The 24,971-nt window shown below is 37.8% G+C and overlaps 1 protein-coding gene across 4 annotated transcripts; it reads left to right on the plus strand.

Moving 5' to 3' along the window:
• The first annotated feature begins 659 nt into the window (after positions 1–659).
• LOC139984324 (probable serine incorporator) lies at positions 660–23,620 on the plus strand. Of its 4 annotated transcripts, none has more exons than XM_071998197.1 (14): positions 660–898; positions 1,679–1,843; positions 2,419–2,639; positions 3,588–3,667; positions 5,435–5,572; positions 6,262–6,341; positions 6,516–6,615; positions 7,784–7,876; positions 9,610–9,733; positions 10,029–10,077; positions 16,006–16,032; positions 19,029–19,050; positions 19,633–19,777; positions 21,429–23,620. In XM_071998197.1, exons 1-14 carry the CDS (start codon positions 872–874, stop codon positions 21,568–21,570), a joined length of 1,413 nt encoding a protein of 470 aa, XP_071854298.1. In that variant the 5' UTR covers positions 660–871; the 3' UTR covers positions 21,571–23,620. The 4 variants fall into 4 exon arrangements, with proteins under 4 accessions (XP_071854298.1, XP_071854299.1, XP_071854297.1 ...); XM_071998196.1 differs by having other exon boundaries at positions 661–898; positions 19,026–19,050; XM_071998198.1 differs by lacking the exon at positions 16,006–16,032 and having other exon boundaries at positions 19,026–19,050.
• Positions 23,621–24,971: the final 1,351 nt, after the last annotated feature.

Raw genomic sequence — 24,971 nt, forward strand, 5'->3', positions numbered from 1 at the left:
ACGAAATAGGCTAGGTCTGTTTATGTATAATGCTCTTCAGTTTATATCACTGATCAAAAATGGAAGAAAATGAACCGAAAGCAGTAAACTTAACGATTTGAACGATCGAAAAATCGATATGTATATATACATATATATATATGTATATATATATATATGGAAAAATGCGTCGGAAGGTTTGGGTCGTCCGAACACCCCCCCCCCCTTGGAAGGTTGGAGTCGTCCGGCCGATCAACCCCACTCAACCCCCACCCCGCCCCCACTTGAACCTACATGCTTCAGGAAGAAATTTCTTGTTATGACATGGATCGATAAACCTGTCAAATTTGGGAGGGACATTAGATCATCTTTTCATTAGGAGAACTCCTACCGTGTTCGGCGCGATAGTACCAGACAAATGCCACCGTACATCCACCTTCGGCCCCACTTCCCCTGTACCTCAAAGTAAAGCTCTCAACAGAGTCAACACCCCCGTAATTTCTCTACCGAATTTCTGCTTATGTCACGCACCATGGCCATATTATTTTCAACACCTTTTCGACACCATTTTACCATGAATGAACTATAGACATTTAAGTTCAATTTCTATGGCATGAATTGATGACAAAGGTACGGCCCAACCAGTGTGACGATGAGAAACCTGCTATTTTTAGTTTAATTTATGACGTCATTAGGAAACAAACATCTAAACCGTACAACTAAAACAAGCACAGGATAGGTGCAGTTTTAACCAAATTGTCGACATCGCTTGCCAGTTTAACTAGTCCCGGAATTCAGTCAAGAATACAAATTTATTTCATTAATTCACTAACTTTGTTTTGATTCCTCTTCGGGTTGTTTTTTTCCAGGATCGTGAAAGTAAAGTAACAAGATGTGTATTGGTTGCGGCCTTGCCAGTGTAAGTTATGAGTTACGATTAAGTACCAGGCCTAGTCCTATCCTAACGTACTAAAGTAGTTTTCATTAGTATGGAGGCTAGCTCGCTAAATAACACTAGGCTCATATCATTGTGTCGCACTATTTATTTGATACCTGAACGTGTCATTGTTGTTAGTGGTACATACAATTAGAAAGGCAAAGCTTCCCTTAAACTACATCGGGGAATGTTTCAATGGTTGAACATATTTGACCCATGTTTTGCATAACCAGATGTTATACTAAGGTGTGACCAACTACTTTGTAATAAAATGATATTAACCACTAACTGGTAACTGTTGTGTTAGAACTTGCATTCATAACCGGCATTGGTGTTGTTATGTAAGGGTGTGTTTTGTCATCCATCCGTTTACAAAGTAACTCTTTAAAATAGTTATTTTAAAATTGTTTATCATAAGTGCCAGGTCCAGCCTAAGTCAAATAATGTTAAAATTTGTCTTCAAAACTGTTAGGCGGGCTGAGAACCGAGGCCATAACTGCATTCCTAAGATGACACCAAGTGCTAACAATAACATTATGTCTTTTAACACTTTTCAAGTTTTTGCTTTTATACCTGTGTCATAGAAACAAACACAACATTAAAACACAACTGAAAGTTAAAGTAGTATTAAGACAACCCCTCAAACACTTTGAAGCCATCTACACAATAGTAAATCACTTCGAAAAGTAACTTGACAAAGAAATATATAATCGCTCAAATGGAGAATTAACTATTTTTTCTTTGTTTTTAATTTGCCTTCAGCTGGCCTGCTGTATCTCTTCGGCAGCATGCTCATGTTGCTGTGCGGCCTGCCCTTCATGTAAGAACTCAACCTCGACGAGGCTTATGTATGGGATCCTGTTTGTCATCGGCGCAATCGTCTGTATTTTGATGGTGGCGCCTTCTGTTCAAACAAGTCTGGCTTCCGTGAGTTAAAACATTTTCTCTTGGCAAAGACTGAAAGAACTGACTAGCTGATGCCAGGATGTTGTTCATCACATTCATTCATTTCTGAAGAAATCATGTACAGTACTGAAATGTGGCAAGAATAATTATAAATACAAATTAATAAGAAAATCAATTTACCTTCCTACTGAAGCCAAATAGGTACCATTTGGTTTCCAAGACGGCTTCGTTCACCATAGCTGCACAGAAATTGGGTGATGAATGGGGTATCCTTCACCTCTTTCATGATTTGATAAAGTGGTCAAATGGGGGGGGGGGGTATATATTGACAACTGTCCAACAGATGGGGATGTTAGGTGGTGGTCCCCAGAGCAGGATCAGTGTAAGAGACGTTTACATGCCTGCTTTGTTATTATCTGGACTGTCATTGAATAGAATAGGCTTGATGTAACATGGGATTTCAAATGAGTTGCTCCCGGCTGCCTAACATTTAGGAAATGCTGAGTAATATACCCTCCTCCCCACCCCGCCTCGCCCGCCACCGCTCCCATCCCACCTTCATGTCATTAACTAATCATATTCCTTTCCTCTGTCAGATTCCATTCCTTTGTGCAGAGGATTCCAGTCTGGTCGCGACCCTGAAAAAATTGTTCGATATCCCAGATACAATAGACACAAAACAAGTGTGCTCCCTAGTGGTCGGGTATCAAGCGGTCTATCGAGTCTGTTTCGGAATGACCTGTTTCTTCGTTTTGCTAGCAGTGATAATGTTGTGTGTCAGATCCAGCAAAGACCCCAGATCTGGAATCCAGAATGGGTGAGTTCTATTAATTTTTTTTTTTTTTTGGGACTCAATTGCCAGTGGTAATGGGAATATCTACATTTTGATGGTATGTGTCTGTGTGTGTGTGTTTAGTGTGTAGTGATGTGGCTTGTAAACATGATCACTTGCAATCAAGATGACTCTAAAAGCTGAAGCTTGCAGGTGAATTTTTATCACATGGTATACGTATATCCACCTTGGTGAGTACAGCTACTCTGCTGTGTATGACATCTATAGGTCAAAGGCCATATGAGGTTAAACCGATGTCCTAGTCTGAAGGTCTTGTAAAATATTGAAAACTCTTTCAAGTAAAGCTTGGATGAACTTCAGACTTAGGTGTGCACGTTCGTCTTGGTAAGTACGAGAACCCTATTGGTTTTAAAACCCCCCTCCCAACCCCCCTCCCCTCCCCTCCCTTCCCCTCATATCCATATTCATGAATGTAATTTCACCATGTGTCTAGTTGTGAATAGTGTGTAATAACTAAAAGGACATCATGGCATGCTTAAATCTTGACATCAAAGATTATATCGTGGTCAATTGATGTCATCTTTGTTAAGGTATGGCAAATGAATGGCATACACTATGACATGGACTTGTTCCTAGTGAACACCCTGCTGAATAGAACATAATGGAATAGCCAGCTTTTGAAGTCAAAGATCGGTTGATGTTCGTTCAAAGTTACTGTAAATGCACATCAAAATGAAAGCCCAGTGGGCAATTTTGTGATTCTGCATTGCCGCTCTGATCTTATACTTTGTTTCAGTATGATTTAAGTGCAGCTGTGGGTATTATACTATTTGATACAATATCAATAAATAACTTATAAATACAGTATATATCATACTAAGATGCACATGTATTCAGCCTCCGTGAAAGTCTCTCTTCGTTTTTGTATTTTTTTTCTCGTATTTAATGCTCTTGAATTTTTTGGCTCTTTAGATTTTGGTTCTTCAAGGTCCTTATCCTGATTGGAATAATTGTTGGCGCTTTCTTCATCCCCTTCGGCACTTTTGAGAAAGGTGAGCATTTGTGAAGTTGAACTTTTATTGATTCATACTTGGTAAAGATTCCTAAATCCTATTGGTCCATTCAGGTCAGCTGACCGTAGTTAATCCTGTGAGTAAAGCACGGTAAAATTACGGGGCATCACTTAAATAAATCTTTGGTTATATGTAACCAAAATGTTTTGTTTTATGATTTTTCCCCCACACAAATGGTAGTGTATGAATGAACGGGGTTAATCAACGGTCTAGCGTGCGTTACTCACATGATTAATGCACTCCGGGTGTTAATGCTGCACTCGGGCTCCGCCCTCGTGCATCGCTTGCATTATCCCCCGATCGTGCATTAATCCTGTGAGTAACGCACGCTAGACCGTTGATTAACCCCTCAATCTTCCTCAGTGAATTCATTACTGCAATTGTAATCATGAATGTGAACACCTGCTTCAAGACATAGTGCTTTGAACTTTGCCAGTCCACAATACTCACAATTTGTGTGTTTGTGCGTGTTTGTGTGTGTGTGTGGATGCGTTTGTCTTTTATTCTGACCGAGGACTTGAACGGAAGAATTCCAGGTCCACGGTTGTGATTTCTAAAGAATCAGCACGTCCTCGCAAGAATTCCATTGTTAAGGGGTACCATTAAGGTTAGGGTATGTGGATTTGAACAATGGAAAAAACAATGGGGTCCTCAAACTGAATGTAAAACACAGCTGGGTTTGTGTGTGTGTGTTTTTGATCTATTGTTTTGTTTTTGTCCTAGTTATTTCTTGTTCTTGTTCATTAGACATCCTCTGCTTGCCGATTCAGGAACTTTAAATTTGTAATCTTTCATTTTCTTTGTGATTCTAGTTTCCGTTAGTGAATGTAGTTCTAAATCTTGAAACCATGATATATTGCTAAATATCACTGACTACAGTATGGTCTTGGTGTAAGACTGTGACATTGTATGCATATTTTTCATAGTTCTAGTTACTGTTCTCTCCTCATGGGACAGAAGAAGCCTCATTGGCTTATCAAAGCCACAAGCTGACCGAAGTCAGTCTCTTACAGTCACATTTAACGTCCATGTTTATGAATTATGAATTGTCAACAACTCTGTCACTGGACAACATACGTTAATCTTTGGAGTGACTCGAACCGGGGACCTTGTGATTGGAAGGCACCGGCGTTAACCACTGAGCTAACACTCCTTAGTGTTATAATTTCACTCCTTAGTATTATCATAGTACCTTTCAGCTTTGAAGCTCTTCTTGATTGGTTCAGGCATATGAAGATACCGAATATGACACTGGTTAAATGATGCGTGTATATAGGTACTGTTGTGGGGGAGTTCATAACACCTTGCTCGCATTAACGTATACTGTGAAACAATGCTCTTGTCCTCATCCCCGTATTGTGGTGTATTATCGGTATGGTGGGGCCGTTCCATTAACGTATACTGTGAAACATTGCTCTTGTCCTCATCCCCATATTGTGTGTATTATCGGTATGGTGGGGTCGTTCCATTAACGTATACTGTGAAACAATGCTCTTGTCCTCGTCCCCGTATTGTGGTGTATTATCTGTATGGTGGGGTCGTTCCATTAACGTATACAGTGAAACATTGCTCTTGTCCTCGTCCCCGTATTGTGGTGTATTATCTGTATGGTGGGGTCGTTCCATTAACGTATACAGTGAAACATTGCTCTTGTCCTCCTCCCCGTATTGTGGTGTATTATCGGTATGGTGGGGTCGTTCCATTAACGTATACTGCTAAACACTGCTCTTGTCCTCGTCCCCTCAGTGTGGCGTATCTTCGGTATGATCGGGTCATTCTGTTTCATCTTGATACAACTAATCCTCATCATCGACTTTGCCCACTCCTGGAGCGAGAGCTGGAAGGCGAAGATGGATGATTCTGAGAGCAAAGGATGGTTCTGTGGTAAGTACCAAAACATGGCTGGATTGGTGGTGTGGGGGGGGGGGGGGCTATGGGGAATATGCTTTGATCAATATTGTAGCCAAAAAGAGTTCACAGAATGGAAATTTCCGCCATGAGTGAAATGTGAATAAATGTGAATGTACTGATGGGGTTTACACCTTTGGGAGAGAATGGGTAAGGAGGCAAGGGTCAGTGGTCAGAAAATGTACCTGCAGTTACAAAGTTACCTGCAGTACCTGCAGTTAAAATGTACCTGCAGTTACCTGCAGTACCTGCAGTTAAAATGTACCTGCAGTTTAAAGAGATCCTTTCTAAATTGGGAGTAGATTATGTGTTTGTCCCTCATGGCGACGAGAAGTGGGCAATGACACCAAAGTGTGTGGTCTAGTAGTGAGTCCAGTACTGAAAGGTGGCAAATGTCTTTTGTAGTTTTGGTAGATTGGAGTGTGTGTGTCGAATGAAGACAGAAACATTTTCATACTGTCAAACAATACCTGTCAAGTTTTTGTAATATTTCCCCATTGTTTACCTAAATTTTAATATTTTCTCTGTGTCGCTTTCCTTTCACCTTTACTGGTGTTGCGACATTCCTTCTTATGTTCCCACTGAAGTGAGACGGTCACTGTGTAAGATCTCTTTTGTGGCTCAAACTTGCAATTTATCTTTTGTCTCTATTTTTTCTTTTTCAGCCCTGATGACCTCCACCATATTCCTGTACATGGTTGCCATCACAGGCATCGTTCTCTGCTTCGTCTTTTATGCCATACAGGTAGATTTTATTATTAATTATTAATTAATTAATTAATTAATTATTAATTATATTTATTATATTAATTATATATAATATGTTCAAGAAGAAAACACAGACGAATGAAATCCAACACGTTGTAGCTATTTTTAATTTTGCTTTCACTATCATCTTATTTCATTGTCTTTTATACAGCCTGCTGCCACCTGCGGCTTACATAAGTTCTTTATCTCCTTCAACTTGGTCGCCTGTGTTGGGATCACTGTGCTGTCCGTTTTACCATTCATTCAAGAATGTAAGTAACCGTGTGTTGGGATCACTGTGCTGTGCATTTTACCATTCATTCAAGAATGTAAGTAACCGTGTGTTGGGATCACTGTGCTGTCCATTTTACCATTCATTCAAGAATGTAAGTAACCGTGTGTTGGGATCACTGTGCTGTCCATGTTACCATTCATTCAAGAATGTAAGTAACCATGTGTTGGGATCACTGTGCTGTCCATTTTACCATTCATTCAAGAATGTAAGAAACCATGGGGACAGATTGTCTGAAGTCTGTCCACAAGTTTGTTTTCGTGAGCAGAATTTTAGAAAGATAGACGACAGATTTATGGTGACACTGCATGGCTCCATGTAATCAAGAAAAGTGACCCAAAAAGTGTGGGGGAGGGGAGAAGGGGCGGGGGGATGGCAAACACCTCTTTTCTAGGTGTTGAAAAGTCTTGAAGTTTTTAAAGTTTAGTTTAAAAATTCTGAAAATTGAAGAAACCCTTCACAAGTGAACACTCATGGCTACTTGTAAGAAATTTCTTTTCCAGCACAAAAGAATATTTTTGGGATGTACATACAATTTTGTGATTGTTAATTTCCATCCTTCTTTGAAAGAGTGGGAACCAAGTCACTGGTGCAAGTTTAAATAAACTGAATCCGTAACTAGGATTAACTAGGATTCGCCGTTTCTGTATTTTCTGCATTGGTTTCTGACAAATGTTACTATCTTTAGATGTACTGGGGGCTTGGTTTAAACTTTTAAAAAGGATCGTTCATACACATTTGGTATATTATGATTATTATGCTTAATTTAGTTGTTATTATTGTTGTTGTTATTATTGTTATTATTATATTATTATTGTTATTATTATTGTTATTATTATGATGATCATTATTATTATTATTATTATCATGATTATTGTTATTATCATGATTATTGTTATTGTTATTGTTATTATTATGATTACTATTATTATCATGATTATTACTATTGTTATTATTATGGTTATTATTATTATTATTATTTTTATTATTATTATTATTATTATTAATTAATGACGTATGGTACTGTAAGGGTTGTATGAGGCTATTAATGAAACAAGGTTTGCTTTTTTAATCCATTTGGATAAAGTTTTAATGTATTTGTATTTTTATCATGACACTAACCGTCCTCTAATCTGCCTTTTGTTTAGACGTACCCCACTCTGGTATCCTGCAGCCGTCCGTCATCTCTGTCTACACAGTATACCTCCTTTGGTCTGCTATGAGCAGTAACCCGGACGATAGTATGTAGATTTATGTTGCTTTTCACTGCTTTGTTCATATTTGCTAATAGTTGTTGTACCAGAGGTCATTGTCTTAAACTCCAAAAGTCACAAAGTAGGATTAATATTCGGCATAACTTTTTTTCTAATAGGGTTGTGAATGAGTGGAACGGTTTGCCTGAGAAAGTTGTACTTGCAAGTAGTGTCAATGGGTTTAAGAATGCTTTGGACAAGCACTTTAAGCATTGTAATCGGGTCTGAGTGTTTGTGTCTTCAGTTTTTTTTTTCCCTCCTATAGGGTCCTTGATTGGGACTTGAGTGTCCCTCCTGATTCTTTTTTTTCTACTAAACTAAACTTGTTTTATAGGTCTTTCTTAGGTCTTTTATAGGTCTTTTTATGGTTTTGTTGAACTGAGGAAGTGATTTGAGCACAAGGTGGCCATTTAGTCATCTGAAGAAAGGCCAAAGCCCTTGATAATTGGGGCCATTAAACAAAAGCATCAACCCACCCGTTAGTAATAAAATTTGGTCAATTGTTGAAATTTGGTGTAAATCAGGTGTCAGAAAATTGATGGATTGATCGATTTATTTAGTTATTTTGGGAAAGAAGATAATTTTCAAAGTCATCATTGAAAATACATTCAATTGTGTTTATGCCCCTAAAAGAAAATGTAGCAGTATCTTTGAGTTGGTTTTAGTATTTGGATTGGGTTTTTTTTTTTGGCAATTTTTTTGGTGCAGCATCTCTGAGTGGAGATCTTGCTTTTTGAAAGAAGAAACATTCCACACTTATCCCAGTATATTATACCAAACTGGACATGTTGTCTGTGTTAGGTCAAACAAATCAAAGCAGTTGATTGGTTGACCCTCAATCCAGCCATCCTCTTGCCATTCACGTTTTTTTAAATAACACGAAGGCTGTTCATCAGTGTTAGCAATTCACTTTGAAATAACACATCCCTTAGGACAGGGTTGTCCAACCTACGGCCCACGGGCCACAGTCCGGCCCGCCGCAGGGTTGCGTCCAGCCCGCCAGAGACGCTCTACGGTGCGAAATTTAGTGAGCAGATTTATTGATAACAATTTGAAGCTATATAATCAGTCATTCGAACCTACAGGTCTCAGCGTACGGGGGCGGGGCGGCTGGACTTCATTCATCTGCTTTATCAGGAAAGAAAATAAATCAGTGCGCACCGCGCGCAGTGCTCACATTTTGTTGCCTTGGGCTTCGTGCAAAAAATTGAAAAATCGTAGGGTTCATGCAGCCCCCTCCTTCATCATAATCATTCCATGTGGCCCTCCTCTGCAAAAGGTTGGACAACCCTGCCATAGGACAATCATACAGTGGATACTTTGCTCAGAATAGATGTTGATTATAATTAGAACTTCAAATCACTTTGATTTTTTCACAATCCCTGGTCACTTTATAGATAGAAAGATCTACATGTTACTTAAATAATATGTTTTTATAATTATTTTTTGATATAATATATATATAAATATATATTTTTTTAACATGTAACATACATCACGTCACATTCATGAAGAAAACTGCTCATGTTACATCATCGAAGCCACAATGCATTTTTGCATTCTGGTCGTATAAAACATCATTATAAACTATCTTTTATATATAATATATATTTGTTTTATATATAATACATATATTTGTATATTTTAAAATATCTTGTGTAATTGATAAAGCATGCTGAGATGTCTAATGAATGCCTACTTCTGTTTGGTCCACATTGCAGAGTGCAACCCAGGTTTAGAACAAATTCTGAAGTTGAGCAACGGTACAGATGTCTCTCCTCTCGGTATCAGTGGTGAAGATTGGGTTGGCATGATAGTGCTTCTGTTCTGCGTAATCTATGCCAGGTAAGGAAACCTGAACTCTCTACAATCAGGTAAAACCATTGATTGGGTTGGCATGGTAGTGCTTTTGTTCTGCGTAATCTATGCCAGGTAAGGAAACCTGAACTCTCTACAATCAGGTAGAACCACTGATTGGGTTGGCATAAGTAGAAAGAATATTTCAGATATTTCACTTTTAAAATATGCTAAACTTTGGGAATGCTAGATTAACGTTATCTCATAGTAATGAATCCAAACAACCAATGAAGTCTGTCTTTCCCAGTGATACATTTCTGTTGGTTATTTTTTTTTCTTACAGCATCCGCACGGCCTCTACCAGCAATGTCGGAAAGCTTACGGGGAATAACGTGAGTATGAATCCGCTACAACATTATACGAAGCTTATACAGCATAAAACTAGTATGAATCCGCTACAACGTTATACAAGCTTATACAGCATAAAACTAGTATGAATCGCTACAACGTTATCCGAAGCTTATACAGCATAAAACTAGTTTGAATCCACTACAACGTTATCCGAAGCTTATACAGCATAAAACTAGTTTGAATCCACTACAACATTACACGAAGCTTATACAGCATAAAACTGCAAAATGTGAACTAGGAGCTCCTTACATTAGTAGAGGGTGACAGGTAATCCCACCCCTCCCTCACCCATACCCGTGGGGTGAAGCATTTGATTAGAACAGACAACTGAGAAGGATCATAAACAAACTATCCCGGGCTGCATAGACTTAGTCATGAGATTTCAACAAAGAGAAACCTTAACAGCTTAAGTCTACCGACAGTCCGGTTTGCCACCCTCGACTTGTAATTTACGACAGTCGTGGTTACTATCAGAAAATGGAGCAACTTTGTCCATTCTGGAGAAGATTCAATTGTCGTTACGAGCAAAAAAATTCCTTGATCCAACATCAAGTAATAGACTGAAGTCACTGTGTCATCTTGTAAGTCAAAATACTAGACAAACTGTTTCAAGTCATTTCACACTTGGTTACTCGAGTCATAACTCATTACAATAGTGGATCGAGCGGTTACGAGTCAAATACTCCATATTTTTGGAAGAAGACTTGATGAGAAATTGAACTCTTGATAACAGTTTTCCATGTGAAAATAAGTGCCCAAACACCAACACACTTAAGGGGTGCATTTAACAATGAGGTCACCCGAAAGATTTTGCGTTCTCAACGTTCTTTGAAAACCAGCAAATCGTTTAAATATGTGTGACTTTACTTGAAAGTTGCAATAGTTAGTATTTCTGTACGACTTGTTCTAAAACTGCTTGAAGAGCTGACTTCATCTTGGTACCAATGTAAGACTTGTTATTGACCTCTTTCAGAGCATAGCTAAAACTTGATATCTCTGTAAAGGTTTTGTTTAAAAACTGCTCCGAAAAAAGTGACTAAAAGTTGTATTTGCTACTAGACTTGGTGAACTGAAAGCTGTAAAGAGGACTTGGTTTTATCACCTTAAGACTTACTTGAAAGTTTACAACTTTGTATCGCCGGACTTGCTATAACACTGTTTGAAAACTGCTTAAAAAGGGAACTAAGAGTTGGTTCTGCTTGAGGTGAAAGCTTAACTTGAATGCTACTTGAAATGATATCTATTATAGTTAGTATCATAAGAAGACTTGCTTGAAGACTGCTTGAAAAGTAACTTAAAGTTAGTATCACTGTAGGTTTGCTTGATTGCTATTTGAAAAAATTGTGGCTACAAGCTAGTACCATGAAGATACTTGCATTAAGACTGCTTGAAAAGTACTTAAAAGTTAGTACCACTTAACCAGGTTTGCTTGAATGTTACTTGAAAACAAAAAGAAAAGTTATTATTAAAAATGAGACAAAATGAGAGTTGTTAAACTGGTTTGAAAAGGTAACTGGAAGTTGATAATCACTGCAAGGGTGCTTGAATAAAATTTGAAAAAGGAGCTGAAAGCTTGTACCATTAAGAAACTAGCTTGAAAGGTAACTGAAAGTTGCTGTGAAAGGTGCTTGGAACTTTGGTAACTGAAAAATACAGTACTTGAAAAGGTAACAGAAAGGTACTTGAAAATGGAGCTAAACGTTAGTATCAGCAGAAGACTGGATTTTTAACTCTGCTTGCAAATACTTGAAGCAAACTTGAAAGTGATTACTGCCTGAAGTGCCTTTGTGAGATTTTCAGTTTACAACAATCATGTCGTGATCAATTCTTCATCTCCTCGTAGTCTTTTCTTTTCATCATGGCACAATTTTTCCTTTTTCTCTTCTTTGACTCTTTGGTCTATCTACTTTTCTTACAGAAATTTTTTTTAGAACCTTTATTGTAAATCAGTGTGCATGCAAGTCTGGAGGTACATTGAAATTGTCGCTTTTTAGGTTTCACCACTGACATACTAAATTTACTGAGCATCATCAAAGTGCCCCTAACATGGGGGGGGGGGTCCTTTCACAAGGATCGCTCTTCAAATATGGTTTGTAACTCAGGTGTTTTAAATATAAACAAAGGAAGAATATAGGGCCAATTAAAGTTCTTCCAACCCTGAGTTTTATTGCATTTACTGAATGAATATTCTTTTTCAGTTATGGCCAGTAAGCAGAATCAATAATAAATAATAATAATAATAATAACTGTTTTTTGTATAGCGCCGGTATCCAGAGCACAAGGCAATGTTCAAATGCGCTCCCATATAAAGGGTCTAACTGATATTTCTCAAAAAGGATAGTTTTTAACTGTTTCTTGAGATCCGTCTTACTGGATGGAGAAATAGGTGCCTCTTGTTTGGCTATGAGATTGTTCCACAGTCGTGGGGCCATCAAGGAGAAAGCTCGCCCCTTCGGAAACAACGACTACCATCTGAGAAAAACTTTGTTTCATAATGTTCTGTGTGAAGCATCTTTGTATTAAAATGGGTTGTGTGTATGTTACCATCTCAGTACACAACCAAGCCTACTGTGAAAACTGTAGGCACTCCATTGTTTACATCTGTACTTTCTCAACCTGGGCTCTTTGATTGTGGGGGAGGTTCTGTGATGGGAAAAGGAATTCGCTAGAGTGGGGGGGGTATGGGGGAACCAAGGAAAACGTGGGCTTTGTGAAAGACGAACAGGTTGGTCAACATTTTACTCAAATATGTGCTTTCAAGAGAGTCCAAGCAGAGTCTTTTTGGTCGAATAAGACCCTGAATTATGGCTGAGCTCAGCCCCTGCCATGATGGGGCTGAGGGCATAGGTGATACTCGCTATGTCTGGGGGTCCGTGAAATTCTGTTCATTGTCCCAGTGGTTTGTGGATGAAGAAATGGTTGATGAGCTAGGGGCTTACATCAATAGAAATTTGACACAAAACTGTCGTAAATGTATTGGTTGTCTTGCCTGCGGTATTTGTTGGAATACGCTGCTCCCGGGTTGCATGGCATGTTTGCTAAACTATTAAACATTCTGTAATACTGGTTGTATCCATCTTCACTGTCGGTGTCTTCCCCCAGATTTCTTAAGTAGAATGTAACACCATTTGTTACACCCGACAAATTATCTTTAGAAAGGTTGAATTGTTCAGCAGCACTAATTTCCATCAAAAAGACGTTAATAAAAAATTCAAAGTTTGTGTCGTTTCAAAATTGTTCGGGTTTTGAGAATAATTGCCACATCCAGCGTACCTGTCAAAATTCTATAGATATTTTTTTTTAAATTCAGCTCTAAACAAATAATCAATTTCTTTGTCCTTTTCTTGCCAACATTCTAGGAGACAATTGTAAGTTAGTTGTGTGCATGGCAGTAGCCAATCATAGCAGAGCATTTGTCTGTCTGTTGTTATCCTTCATGAATATGCAATATCCGATTTTCTCCAGATTTTCTATCATTTATAATTTCTCATTTCTAGTTTTGCTTTCATGATTCATGTCTGAGTTTCTATTGCCTCGCGACCCCCAAATTTAGGGCCGATACTGATAAGCTCCAGAATTGTACATCGTTGTGTTCTTAATTTTCACCTTATAGTTTGAAATACTCTCCTTATTACAGATTGTATTTAAAGTAATGTGATTATTATGATAATAATCACATTATTGATATCACGTAATCACATTATTGATAATAATGATGAATATTGATATCACATATCACATTATCACATAATCACATTATTGATAATAATGATGAATATTGATAATCGATATCACATAATCACATAATCACATCATCGATATCACATAATCACATAATCACATCATCGATATCACATAATCACATTATTGATAATAATGATGAATATTGATAATAATGATGATAATAATAATGTGATTATTTTGATAATAATGTGTGGTACTTTGGGTTAGCCTGGATAAAGCCTTGGTTCATTACATCTAATAGCCTGTGACGATGTTTGCAGTTTGAAAGTCAATCCATCAAATCAACGCAATAGAATGTGTTAAAACCGTGTGTTTCCTACATTGAGCAATAGCTACTGTTTCAAATGGCTCAATTTATCACAAGGACACAGGGGTTTCATTAGGCTATACAGACCTGTATATATATATATATATATATATATATATATATATATATATATATATATATCAGGCATGAACTTTTTCTGCAAATTCGCGGAATATCGTGATTTCTTTTCTACCTCGGGGACAAAAACTATTATCCTAACACACTGTAGCATACGCAAACTGGAGCCTATACCGCAATTTTTGCAATGTTCTGTGATTTTTTTTACCCCAGGCTCATCCCTGATATATGTAGGATTACAGATGGGTTAGGAAGGAATGGGGAAAGGGAAGGTTGCTTACAGTAAGGTCAAGATCAACATTTAGTATGGATAAGGTACGAGCATAAGTCATAGTAAATACCTAATTGATAGGTTTCCCGACAGGATTATGCATCATCTCCAATCATGTCATTAAAACTACCATATTAAAACCTTGGGTATTATAGGTCATCGTTTATCAAATTTTAGACAAGTTTGTAACGTTGCAATGCCTTTTGGTGGATTTTAATTTTTAAATTGAAAGTTCCACAGAGAGCTGGAATGGTTAACACTGTATGTTAACAATACACTGTTATTAAATTTGCAAGTGGCTGATCCCCTCCCCCTTCCTGCATACTATCCCCTTCAGTTGCATTGCCCATCAATGGCCTGTTCACAGCTTCAGTGGGGGTTTTTCCCCATATTTACCCCCAACATTTAAGGACTTATTTATGCTAAAATTAATGCCTTTTCCATATATCAGGTATGAAAGCTTCTTTTTGATATAAATTCTGCATGCAAAAGTTACTTAAACATATTTAATAGCTTCATCCAAATGTACCCTATTTTCATTGTTTACAACCCCATCACCCTCTTCAACCACCCTCTTCACCCACCACCCCCCTTCCCCCTCACCTCCCCAGCATCTCTTAGACTTATCATTAAACCGGAATTGGAACGATGGAGTGTCTACACAGTTGATTTCAGAAAAGTGTTTCTTTTTCTTAATATTCTTCCCATTCTTCTCCCTTTCCTGTGTGTATTTCTTTGATGCTTGCCTTTCTGCCCACGTCTGGAAAGAAAAACAATTAAGTGTAACTTATTTCGTTGGTGAAGTATTATGGGAATTCAGTTGACTTAATTGCATGACAAGAAGTAATGTACTGGTCATCATTCATATGTTATTGAACGTATAATAAAATTTGATGAAAATGTAGCATGGAAGTCCTTTCAGCTATATGTATTTTAAATTAAAATTCCATCGCAAACTGGACTGTGCACCTTCTTGAGCCATTAAAAAAATAAGTATCTTAGGTCGTCGTCGTCGTACATGGCATTAAATATTTTAGCTGTTGTCTTGCGAACAAAAAACATCCCCAACTGTGCTGCTTTGACAAAAAATGTAAGTTTACATAAAGTAAAGACGGATTAATTTTTTTTTTATGGCATAAAATAAAAAGTTTAAATGTACTCTAAATATACATATATGGCTGTTTATAAGATAAAACCCAGATTCGAACCAATTTTGAACTTGTAGTCATTTTAAATTTGGTGTCATCAATTTTTCGGTCATTCCATCAAAATCTATAAATGTGAATTGTTTCTGTGTCAAACTACAGTGTCATTGATTGTACACTCGTTACACATCATCCTCATTAAATATCTAGGATAGAATTTAGGCAGATTTGGAAAGTACACATTACTATATTTTGATTCACATATTTCATAACGTACATGCCTCCAGTATGTATCCTCAAAAACTGCCAGTGTAGTTTTCAATAGGTTTCATTTTAAGTTACTCCTTGTTTGTATTCTTTATAGGATATGGCAGACTATGGGTCAGGGGAGGTAAGCATCGACTCTTTCCTATTGATTGCAGCAGAACTGGAAATTACCATTAATGTCACAATGGAATGGCCTATCAATAATACATATGTTTATTGCATGAGTATGTCAACTTTAAGGCCAAAAAAGGAAAAAAATAATAATTATAATAATAATGTGGGGGTGGGACGTGGGGGGGGGGCCTTAATGCACCTCATTCATACGGCATAATTATGGTACCTTTTAGATACTGTCGTGTGTGTAACTACCACCAAGCAAGTTCAATCATACTCAAACTTAAATCTTTGAATTATCCTACGGGTACTACTGTAGAGGTAACGTTGTAAACCATTTTAAATGAGACTACTTAAGGAAAAAAATTAGGCTGGGCTTGCCCAAGAAATGCCATGGTGGCCCTTAATGTATTTCCAGGCCTGCTGTTATCTTTTCATCTTCAGTTCTGTTTTATTTCTTATTCATCGCACAACTTGTCTTTTTCGTTTCCATTTCTCTTTCTGTCTCTGTACTTAGCGTCTTTCCTTTAATCATACTTCATCTTAAAATCTCACCAGAACTGTTTGATCCTGCAAATGTAGAGCAAATAACTGGGTTAGAAGTGACAATGCCTATATATGCAACTTTTACTGTCACTTAAACGTTGCCATTGTTCCTCTAAAAGTCTCCCATCCATGCCCCCTCCCCCATTTCTCCCTCCACCCCCCCATTGATCCCCTCCCCAATCCCCTCTTTCTAACAAAATTTTTCATAAGATTTATAACAAAGTACTCTGATAATCCTGCAGCAGATTTTACTGTGTCTCTGTGATTAAATTACCTGTTTGATCCTCCCGATATCAACACCAGTTCTACCCCATATTAACCTGCTATGTACAGCATAAATTCATCTTTCAAAAGGGTTGGAATCTGGGAACTGTTTAATGATAGCGTGACCCTTGATGATATGTTAAGGACTAACAGAAGACTAGCTATTTCTAGCAGATAGTTCATTCTCCCCCGGGGGACACGTGGTTGTGGTGCACTGTGGTGCCCCAGGAGAGATTGATTGAATTGTGCACACTTTGGTGTGTGGGTGTGACAAGTTACCAATGACCAGGGGTTAATAATAATAATCAGCGCACTGAGACTTAAGTGTGTATTTGCGCATTATAAGAACTGTGTATTATTATTATTATTCTCATTGGTTAATTGTGCAGACATTACATGCGTGTGTGTGTGTGTGGCTGTGGCACATCTGCGTGTACGTGTGAGTGTTTGACACATTACTTAGTAAAGCAATCCACTTTGAAGCTTAAAAGAGTTTACACCATCATGCAGAAGCTATGCAAAGTCAAGCACTCCATTCTGGTAATATTTTGTCACAGTTTGAAAGGTAGTGCCCATGTAGCTAATTATTGGCAAGTTGCAATGGTCAGGCTCTTTAAAAATTCAAATTTTCATCTTCTAATGGAAGAGGCATGGACAAGGAAAGGACAAAGTTGTAAAGATTTTGATATCTGTTCAATTTGACCTATATATATATATATATATATATATATATATGGTATATCCGTGTACATGTTCCAGTGTAAGACACCAGCCCCGGGTCATACATTATGTAATGGTGTCCCTTTAAATATCCTTACATGACTTGATATTTCCTTGACCAAATCTAAAACAAACAAAAAAACATATGAAACTATTTGGCAAACTTGGATAAACTTGTAAAATTACAATTAAAAGCATTTAAATTTTTTGCTCCTAAGAAGGATGCCAAAAGCAATTTGATGTGTTGGTATTTGGTGATGTCACAGACTATTTGCATAATTCATGTTTCCTCTGCTGGGAAATGGGCTTATTAAGATGCGGGAGTCAGAGGGAGTCAGATGGGGAGTCACTCCTGTGGGCTTCATGTTATATTTGCTGTGTACATATTTTAATTTAATTTTTTGCATTTTGATCACCTTTAAGATGTTTAATATAAGAGATTCTATAATTTTCAGTGAACCATGGTAATCTGCTTGTATCATTTCATCCAGTTGGGACATTTTTCATTTCATACATCAAACATTCCTGTCCTGCTTCGAAGAACTTGTTCTAACAGTATGAATATTATGTTTCTATCACATGAAGGTTACAAACTGTTCATACTGTCAGTACGAGTGCTATGAAGCAGGATATGAGAGGACAGTGTAGATTGGTTGTAGCATTAGGAAAATTGTCCCAATTGGCTGATAATTTGCTGTGTCTCATGCATATTCATGGTGCTCATAAATGTCACATGACCTGTGTATCAATTATAAACTATTACTTAAATGTATGGCATTGTATGGGTGTTTCAGCACTTTGGTGACATACTTACTGCATACATATTGTAGTTGATTCATTGCATTATACTGCCAAAGCATATTAAGTAGGTTACTTTAGCCCCTAGAAATGTGCTTAACATACCAGGGCTGAAACTTTGCTATCTGGCAATCTTGTTGTGATCACCTCCTAAAGATATGACATAAAAGTCATCCTCACCTGCAGTATTTCCCGCTCAGGAAGAGCAATATGGAACTCAAATCGTGATTAATAACCCAAACACCCTCCCACCCCCCCCCCCACCCCTCTCCATCACTATAGTTGTGGCAGAGAATTTATTCAAAACCAAGACAGATGGCAAGAAAAGTTTTAGTTTCATAAAGAAAAAAAATCACCAAACAGCTATATGTCAAGAGGTGTAAGACCCTCTCAAGCCTATGGTTATAAACATTGCATGCATTGCATTGAATTCCAATTATGTAACTTTGGTTTGAATGTACCATAGTAGTTCACACTGACTGAGGTATGTAGTCACAACTTTTTAATACAGGTGGTGTCAACAAATCTGTGTCCACATTTGTTAGAACTTTGCATAATTTTTTTTATGTCGCTTTATGATATCTATATCACATTGCCTAATGCTTCATCATATGTTGTATTTATGTCGGATATTTTTCTTTTTCTACTCTCCTCTTTTTTCCATATTCCTTAAAGAAGGTCTTGATTGATGAAGGAAAAGGTAAGAATATTTTCATCAAAATAATATTAACAAAAATGTTAAGATATTATTATATTTAATATAGGAAGCAAACTTTCTACAAGTGTGTTGTCCATCTGTTATTTTGGGCATCCTTTGACAGGCGGGCACTTTATGCAAAGTCCCTAAAGTTTACACGTCTCTTGTTCTTAACTTCCAGTCATGCAATGTTTAGCTCAAAATAAAGGCTACTTGGCCACATTAATAGGAATTTGGAAAAACGTCTAGGGCCACAGGAAATACGGCTGCAATTTGCCCCGCCTGTTTGCTACAGATGGTTCGTTTGGTGTAGAACATAAAGAAAGTGTCTTTGACTTATCATTTGCAGTTTTTGGTGTTTTCGGTGATACTCTAATATTCGATGCAAAATACTAAAAAATTATCGTCGACTAATTATCGAACCACAGAGCTGCTTTTAGTGTCTCATTTTCAGTGAAGGTGATATAATCCTGGTCTCTGTTTGAGTTGATTAAACTTTTACCACCGGAATATTCTTTTAACGTTGACCCACTCACTCCCCCCCCCCCCACCATCCCTGATGTGATTTCTTATTGGTCCTTCCAGACTCATCTTCTCCGAGTGGTGACGTGGAGGATCAGAAGGTCTGGGATGATGAGGAGGATTCGGTATCCTACAGCTATTCATTCTTCCACTTCATGTTGGCTTTGGCGTCCTGTTACATCATGATGACCCTCACCAATTGGTTTGAGTAAGTTTAACAACCTGTTTTCCTATTTTCCTTAGCTTTTTTCCATTAATGTCTAGAAGTTACACAAAACTTACACATGTTCCCACCCGTTCATCATTACCTGTAGACAGGCATGAGCTTTTTTTGCATATTCGCGCAATATCCGTGATATCTTTTCTACCTCGGGGACAAAAACTATTATCCTAACACGCTGTAGCATACGCAAACTGGAGCCTATACCGCAATTTTTGCAAAGTTCCTTGATTTTTATTTACCCCAGGCTCATCCCTGTGTAGATGAAAACAGGTGCCTACTTTTTCCCTCTCTCAAGTTTTAAGACGAGATACATTTGTTAGGGGTACATGTCCTGGGAACAGTTTGAATGCTCTACACCAACATATATAATGGTTGTGTCCTCTTAATAGCAGCTTTGAAAGAGTTACTTTATTCACTTTTTAATAGTCTCATATGTCATCTTATATTCTCTTTCTTGTGGCACGGCGTATTCAAAGAAACACATGTATCATTTACCACACCTTGACACATGTTCCCGGTTGATTCGAGCAAAGAACGACGCCATTTCGCAGTGAATTATTTTTATCTGATACCACATGGCAAATTTGGCTATGTGATGTGGTGAACTTGCTAACACAAAGTGCAGAGATGTGTGGTAGTTTGCAGTAATTGAATGTAGACCAAATCTCATAGACCTTGTAAATCAATGAAGATTTCTTAATTCCGTATTCCTGAATTCAGTAATCCAAAGATTATTCAACGCAGCTGTAATGAGACGATTCGTTTATTTTGCTGTGATATGTTATTATCTGCTATCATCTGATACAATCTGTTTGTCTGTCTGACTGTCTGTCTGTCTGGTAAATAAAATCTTTGGTTTAACACTGGAAAACACTTCTTGCTTGAATACGTTCTTAATATCGAATGAACTCTATATACCGGCACATGACCGTAAAGACAGAACCAATGACAACAACAAATTTCAAACACATACTCCAAAGGCACGCACGCACACTCGCACAAACACGCACACGCGCAGTAGCACTGCAACTTTACATGACGCACACTTCGTAACAATACACAAACAGCACATCGTGTGAGCGCGTTTACAGACCTACAGGTAGCAGCACAAAATGTGGACCATAAATTTTTCCCTGTGATGGCAGAATTTGCTCATCAGAATGTTGATTGAAATCAGCAGAAATCCTCTTTTGGTAGTTGCTAAATGATTTCAACGCGCACAAACTAGCCTCGCCACTGTACAAATGGGCAGTTTAGAGCATCGGTTTTGCAAACTATAGAGCGCGACCCTAAGTGGGTCATGGAAATATATAGGGGGGGGGGGGTGTCACAAGGGCTTTCCAGACATCAAAGAAATGTATGTACAATTTTTGGAGCTTTCCGGGCGGAAATTAATCAGGTGATTTTTTTTTTAACATCAAGTCCATAGACCAAGCCACCTTTCACACATTACTGAGCATTGAATATCTGAGGGGTATTTGTGGATGGGAAGAGGGGGGGGAGGAGGAGGGGTCTGGTTGGTTGTGGTTCGGTCCTCATTAGCCTTAAAGTTGTGGACCTCTGCTCAAGCAAGAAGATCTTATCGTCCACGTATTTGATGTCATCTTATATTTTACCTCTTTCTCTGTCCTTACAGCCCGAACCTGGAAGACAAAGAATCCCTACTCGCTGGTGTAGGAGCTATGTGGGTCAAGATCATATCCAGTTGGGTCTGTTTGGGTCTCTTCGTCTGGACCCTGTTGGCCCCCCTGATTCTAAAAGAAAGAGATTTCTCTTAGAAGCATCTAGAGGAAACCTGCAACCGTTTCAAATGCAATTTACTTTTTAATGCTCTAAGTGTATTGGTGAAGGTGTATACTGTAGCTTTAAAGTAATAAACTAACTCGTAATTAACATCCACGTTATTATTCACTTCTTGGGTTGTTTGTTTTTTTTTTCTTTTTAAATTGCTAAATAATAGAGAGAGGGATAGGGAGAGAAATAAGAAAAGTTGCTGAATTTGAGTAATGGCTTATTTAAGCAGTCGAATAAATTATAGACATTTGAAGCTAAGTGTGGAGGTGGAACAAGTAATGTACTTGTAAGTCACTCTTTGAATCTTGTCATTACTATTCATCATAATACAGCATCTTTTAGTTTATAATATCTCCATTGGTGTTAGTAAAGGGAGTATGTTGAAATTGTGAATTTATTTGTGAAATATTTGATGTAAGCAAAGACATTTACGATGTAAATGTCACCAAGCAGACTTTTCTGCGGACGAGAGTACAAAATGTTTCTGTTGTCCTCTTTTTCGGGGGGAGGGGAGGGGGTGGGGGGAGGGGAGGGGGGTGTCTGTGCTATAACTGCAAAGTGAGAGTCACCCTTAAATGTTCATTTTATCCTCTTTCAGCTTTGTCTGTTATGCATCATGGTTCTTATTTTGCTGGCAAGGTCTAATTGAGAACTTTATAATCAAGAAACAATGATATATATCTCACAGTCATTTGAGTCTTAGAAGGTAGCTAGTAATCTAGTATCTTTCAACCAGGGAGTTGTTTGTTGCCGAAGGTCACTGCTCCGCAGTTCAACTTACGTAGTCGTTTTTATCAAGAATATTGTAAATGAAGGAAGAAGTTGCGCAAATGCATTTCGTTTATAAGGGGATTAGATCTTTGCTATTTTTGTACTACAAATAGCCATTAATTTTGTAATTTGCTGTCAAATGGTAAGGAGGTGGAGGAAGGTGTGGAAGGGTGAATTCTGTGGTGCTTCAGACAATGTAGTCGAACCAATCAACCTTTCCCTCCCCACCCCCCCCCCCACACGGAACCACCCACGCGGAACCACCCACGCCCTATTCTCTTCTTCTAAGAACATCACCCAAGTAATGTCAAATATTTCCCAGTAATTAACAGTTTTTCTCAGTCATTATAATATCCAAGAAATGGAAAATTAGTTTTGTAAATAAAAGTAGAAATACAATGAAGGTTAACATTAATCAGTAGGCTAAAAGGGGTAATATGCTAGAAAGTGTCAAAAAATGGTCATCAATGACTGAATGTTTACACAGAAACAGTACATGCCCTACCATCTTTGGAGTATTGTGTCTGTTAACAAAATCTACTTTGACCAGCCTAAAATGATCTGGGAATTACGGTATTCTGTGGAATTTTTCAGGACCAGAAAATGTCATCTTTAACACAACAATCTCTGCAAATTGGCCAAAATTTGGGCCCAAAAAAGTCACATCAACGTTATGATATGGTGCACTTAATAGTGAAGAAAACAGCTGTTTTTGACCACTGTGTAATGAAACACATTATACAGCAGAGGCAAAAAGGATCACCTTCAAAGAGAAAAAGTCTTGCCTCAAAAAATTATAGCAAGAACGAATTTATCTGTTCCTGGATGCTGTGAGTCATCAGATCATTTTCAGACATTGATGAAAGACTGACCTAGACTACTAAAATGATCCAGGCTGCATTAATGCATTCCCAGGGTGGCTTAAAAAAATGCTTTTTAAAGATTTCAGGATGATTGACCATTTCTGTGACCTTTTTAGCATATTTTGGGGCAGTATTGATGACTGACAAATGTAAAAAAAAAAAAAAAAAATTTTGTTTGTGACATTATGTTTTATTACTTTTTTTTTATTACATAAATAGTATATTTGGAGAGCTGAATCATCAAAAGGTGGAGGATAGAGGATATTTGAAAGAGAGATTTTTGGTTGATTTCACTGCTAATTAGGTGCATGCATGTTATTGTATTTCATTTGGTTGTATATTGTTGTTGATGTATCTCTCTGATAAATGTCAAATAAAATCTTTCCAAACTTGTGAACAATGGTGTGATCTTTTATTTACTTTGTAATGCCTTTTAAGTATAAATCAGGTTTTTTTTTATTATTGCTCGTCACATAATGGTAAAATGTTTTCCAGTAGAAAACGAAACACTGCCAAAATATGGATTATGGTCTTTTTTTTACCAGACCACAAGAAAGGTGGAATGAGCTTGTGGTGATTTGTTGAAAGGGTAAGGTCTTGTGGGGGGGGGGGGGGGGGGGGACTCTACAAATTTTGTTGACCAACATGAAGTGGTCTACTCTATGGACCATCTCTCTTGCCAAGAACTTTTGTAAGCATTAGACAGTTGTCAGTGGTCCTACTCAGTCTTGCAATGAGTACAGCTAGTAATGAAATTTTATTTTACAATGGGTCAAAGGTCAGCAAACCAATCAAAACACACGGAAAACTATGAAGGAAACATCCAGTACATTTTATCCAGTTCTTAATATTCCAAATTTACTTTCTCAAAAAATAAATAGAAAAAGAAGAATCTGTAATTTCCTATGGGAAAGGTTCTCGATATAGGATCTTTACAATGCGTGCATCCGGATAACTTTGAGGCTTCAGAAACACCTCTCACCGAGGCATCCTAACTTACAATGTTGGCTTATAGCTGGTACTATTGGCATGTAGGGTACACAACCGACTTCGACATTCTGGTACCCAGGTTTGCATTCAGTACATCATTCCAAATCTTCAGATTGTCTCACAAAGGGTGTGAAGACTCGTGCAAAAAGAAATGTCTGATGCCGGTAATCTGACCTATTTTCGTATGAGGTGTAACAGAAGTGTAAGACACCACCATCGATCCCGGAAAATACACACACAGCTTGTTTCCGTCGGTACTTAGATACTAGTGTATAGTCGATACATGCAGCTACGGTCAATACCCACAACACAGTGTACATAGCAGCGTGGACATCTCAGGTCTAGATAAAAGACAACAAGGTATCACGATTTATTACTGTCTGCATATTGTAGCGACAAGAAAGAAAACTTCACTTGCAAGCAACGGAAAGTTAACTTTTTCAGAGGGCGGTTTGGGGCGAGTCTTCAATGCCTTTAAAGCAGTCATTTCAGTTTATGATGGAAATTTCACCAAACATCAGTTTCAAAATAATATACTGAACTTCTTAATTAGGAGTAAAGCAGGATATTGTGAATTTCCAAATCAAAGTAAACCAAGGTACATCATGTCAGCTATGTGGAGTTGGAAACTGCAGTTTGAACAGTTAAAGGAGGGGAGGGATGGCGTTTAAAGGGATGGGGCGGTTTCATAGGAAAGGGGACAATTTGTTGTCGAAAAGGACAGTTTGTAGTGGAAAGGGACAATATGAAGCAGAGGGACA

Source organism: Apostichopus japonicus, chromosome 17, assembly GCF_037975245.1.
Source record: "Apostichopus japonicus isolate 1M-3 chromosome 17, ASM3797524v1, whole genome shotgun sequence".
Taxonomy (NCBI): Eukaryota; Metazoa; Echinodermata; class Holothuroidea; order Aspidochirotida; family Stichopodidae; genus Apostichopus; species Apostichopus japonicus.